Source organism: Eimeria mitis, genomic scaffold (genome assembly GCF_000499745.2).
Source record: "Eimeria mitis Houghton genomic scaffold, Emh_scaff1414, whole genome shotgun sequence".
NCBI classification, from domain to species: Eukaryota; Apicomplexa; class Conoidasida; order Eucoccidiorida; family Eimeriidae; genus Eimeria; species Eimeria mitis.
The window spans coordinates 4,104-6,165 of record NW_013569125.1 but is presented as its reverse complement, the minus strand read 5'-3'; the positions used below and the strand labels follow the sequence as shown (position 1 = coordinate 6,165).

General features: G+C 51.6%; 2 protein-coding genes across 2 annotated transcripts in view; one reads left to right on the top strand and one right to left on the bottom strand.

The window, feature by feature from the left end:
• Nucleotides 1–8, top strand: part of EMH_0036520 (uncharacterized protein) — a gene marked incomplete at both ends in the record, with an annotated part of 3,388 nt that extends 3,380 nt beyond the window's left edge. Inside the window, one exon of the mRNA XM_013495097.1 lies at nucleotides 3–8. Coding sequence (XP_013350551.1) covers nucleotides 3–8 — 6 coding nt within the window. The remainder of the gene's footprint in view (nucleotides 1–2) is intronic.
• An 81-nt stretch (nucleotides 9–89) lies between these two features.
• On the bottom strand, nucleotides 90–1,219 carry EMH_0036510 (uncharacterized protein; the record flags this gene model as incomplete). Its single annotated transcript, XM_013495096.1, has 3 exons — nucleotides 90–427; nucleotides 575–809; nucleotides 941–1,219. 3 exons carry the CDS (start codon nucleotides 1,217–1,219, stop codon nucleotides 90–92), a joined length of 852 nt encoding a protein of 283 aa, XP_013350550.1.
• Between the last annotated feature and the right edge of the window lie 843 nt (nucleotides 1,220–2,062).

Below are 2,062 nucleotides of genomic sequence, written 5' to 3'. Positions count from 1 at the left end.
GGGTTTAGGGTTTGGGGTTTAGGGTTTAGGGTTTAGGGTTTGGGGTTTAGGGTTTAGGGTTTAGGGTTTATGAAGGTTAAACTTTATTACTATAATTCAACACCGCTGATGCTGGCACTGCTGCTACTGCTGCTGCTGCAGTTCTTATGGCTGCTGCTGCTGTTGCTGCTGCTGCTGTTAGTGTTGCTGCTGCTCTTGCTACTGTTGCTGTTGTTGCTGCTGTTGTTGCTGCTGCTGTTGTTGCTGATGCTGTTGCTGCTGCTGCTGCTTTCCTTGCGGCAGCAGCAATGTTCTCTGTTTATATTATATTTCCTTTCATCTCTCACCTGCTGCTGCTTCTGCTGCTGCTGCTTCTGCTGCTGCTCCTTCTGCTGCTGCTGCTGCTGTTGCTGCTGCTGCTGCTGCTGCTGCTGCTGCTGCTGCAGGACTTCGACAGCCCCCCTAGCGTTCGTTATCTATTAGAGGTGCTGCTGCCGCTGCTGCAGCAGGAGAGCAGCAAGGCCGACTGGAAGCAGCAAACGCATGCGCTGCTTAATGTAAGAAGAATAGCCAAATACCACCCAAATATACTCACACCAGGTATGCTGCTGCTGCTGCTGCTGTTGCTGCTGCTGCTGCTGGTGCTGCTGGTTGTCGTGGTGGTGGTGGTGGTGGTGCTGCTGCTGCTGCTGCTGCTGTTGATGGTGGTGGTGATGGTCGTGGTGGTTGTAGTGGTGCGGTTGGTGCTGCTGCTGCTGTTGCTGTTGCTGTTGCTGTTGCTGCTGCTGCTCTTGCTGCTGCTGCTCTTGCTGCTGCTGCTGCTGCTGCTGCTGCTATGGGGTCTGAGTGTGTGTCTGTTTATTTCAATTACTTACAGCAAACCATTCATTCTTTCTGCGTTTTCTGCTGCTGCTGCTGCTGCTGTTGCTGCTGTTGCTGCTGCTACCGCCATCTCTCTTACTGCTGCTGCTCCTGCTGCTGCTGCTCCCACTGCTGCTGCCGCTGCTGCCGCTCCCACTGCCTCTCCCACTCCCCCTCCCGCTCCCCCCGCTGCTTCTGCTGCTGCTGCTGCCTCTCTCACTCCCCCTCCCCCTCCCCCTGCTGCTTCTGCTTCTGCTGCTGCTGCTGCTGGTGCTGCTTGTGCTGCTGCTGCTGCTGCAGAGAGTGTGCGTCGCGTGTGTGTTAGTGTGGTGGGGTTGCTGAGCTGCCCGCGGAGTTCTGTTGCTAAGAACGCCGCCATCGCCCTCACCGATCTCTTCTCCTTCGCCAAAGGAAAAACTGTACACACACACAGCTAGCTAGCTAGCTAGCTAGCTAGCTAGCTAGCTAGNAGATAGATAGATAGATAGATAGATAGATAGATAGATAGATAGATAGATAGATATATAGATAGATAGATAGCTAGACAGCTAGCTAGCTAGATAGATAGATAGATAGATAGATAGCTAGATATCTAGCTAGCTAGCTAGCTAGCTAGATAGATATATAGATAGAGAGCTAGCTAGCTAGCTAGCTAGCTAGCTAGCTAGCTAGCTAGATTGATAGATAGATAGATAGATAGATTGGTAGATTGATTGATTGATATATTGATGGCTAGCTAGCTAGCTAGCTAGCTAGCTAGCTAGCTAACCAGATATGTAGCTAGCTAGCTAGCCAGCTAACCAGATATATAGCTAGTTGGGTAGATTGATAGAGGGATAGCTATATTGATTGCCATCCATCAATCTATGCTGCTGCTGTTGCTGCTGTTGCTGCTGCTGTTGTTGCTGCTGCTGTTGTTGCTGCTGCTGCTGTTAGTGCTATTGCTGCTACTGCTGGTGCCGGTGCTGCTGCTGTTGCTGCTGGTGGTAGTGCTATTGTTGCTGTTGCTGCTGCTGCTGTTGCTGCTAGTGCTGCTATTAGTGCCATTGCTGCTGTTGCTGCTGCTGTTGCTGCTGCTGCTGTTGCTGCTGCTGCTGTTGCTGCTGCTGCTGTTGCTGCTGCTGTTGCTGCTGCTGTTGCTGCTGCGGTTGGTGCTATTGCTGCTGCTGCTGTTTTTCTTTTTTGTTTGTAGGACTCTGCCGTATCGGAGGTTGTTGACGTC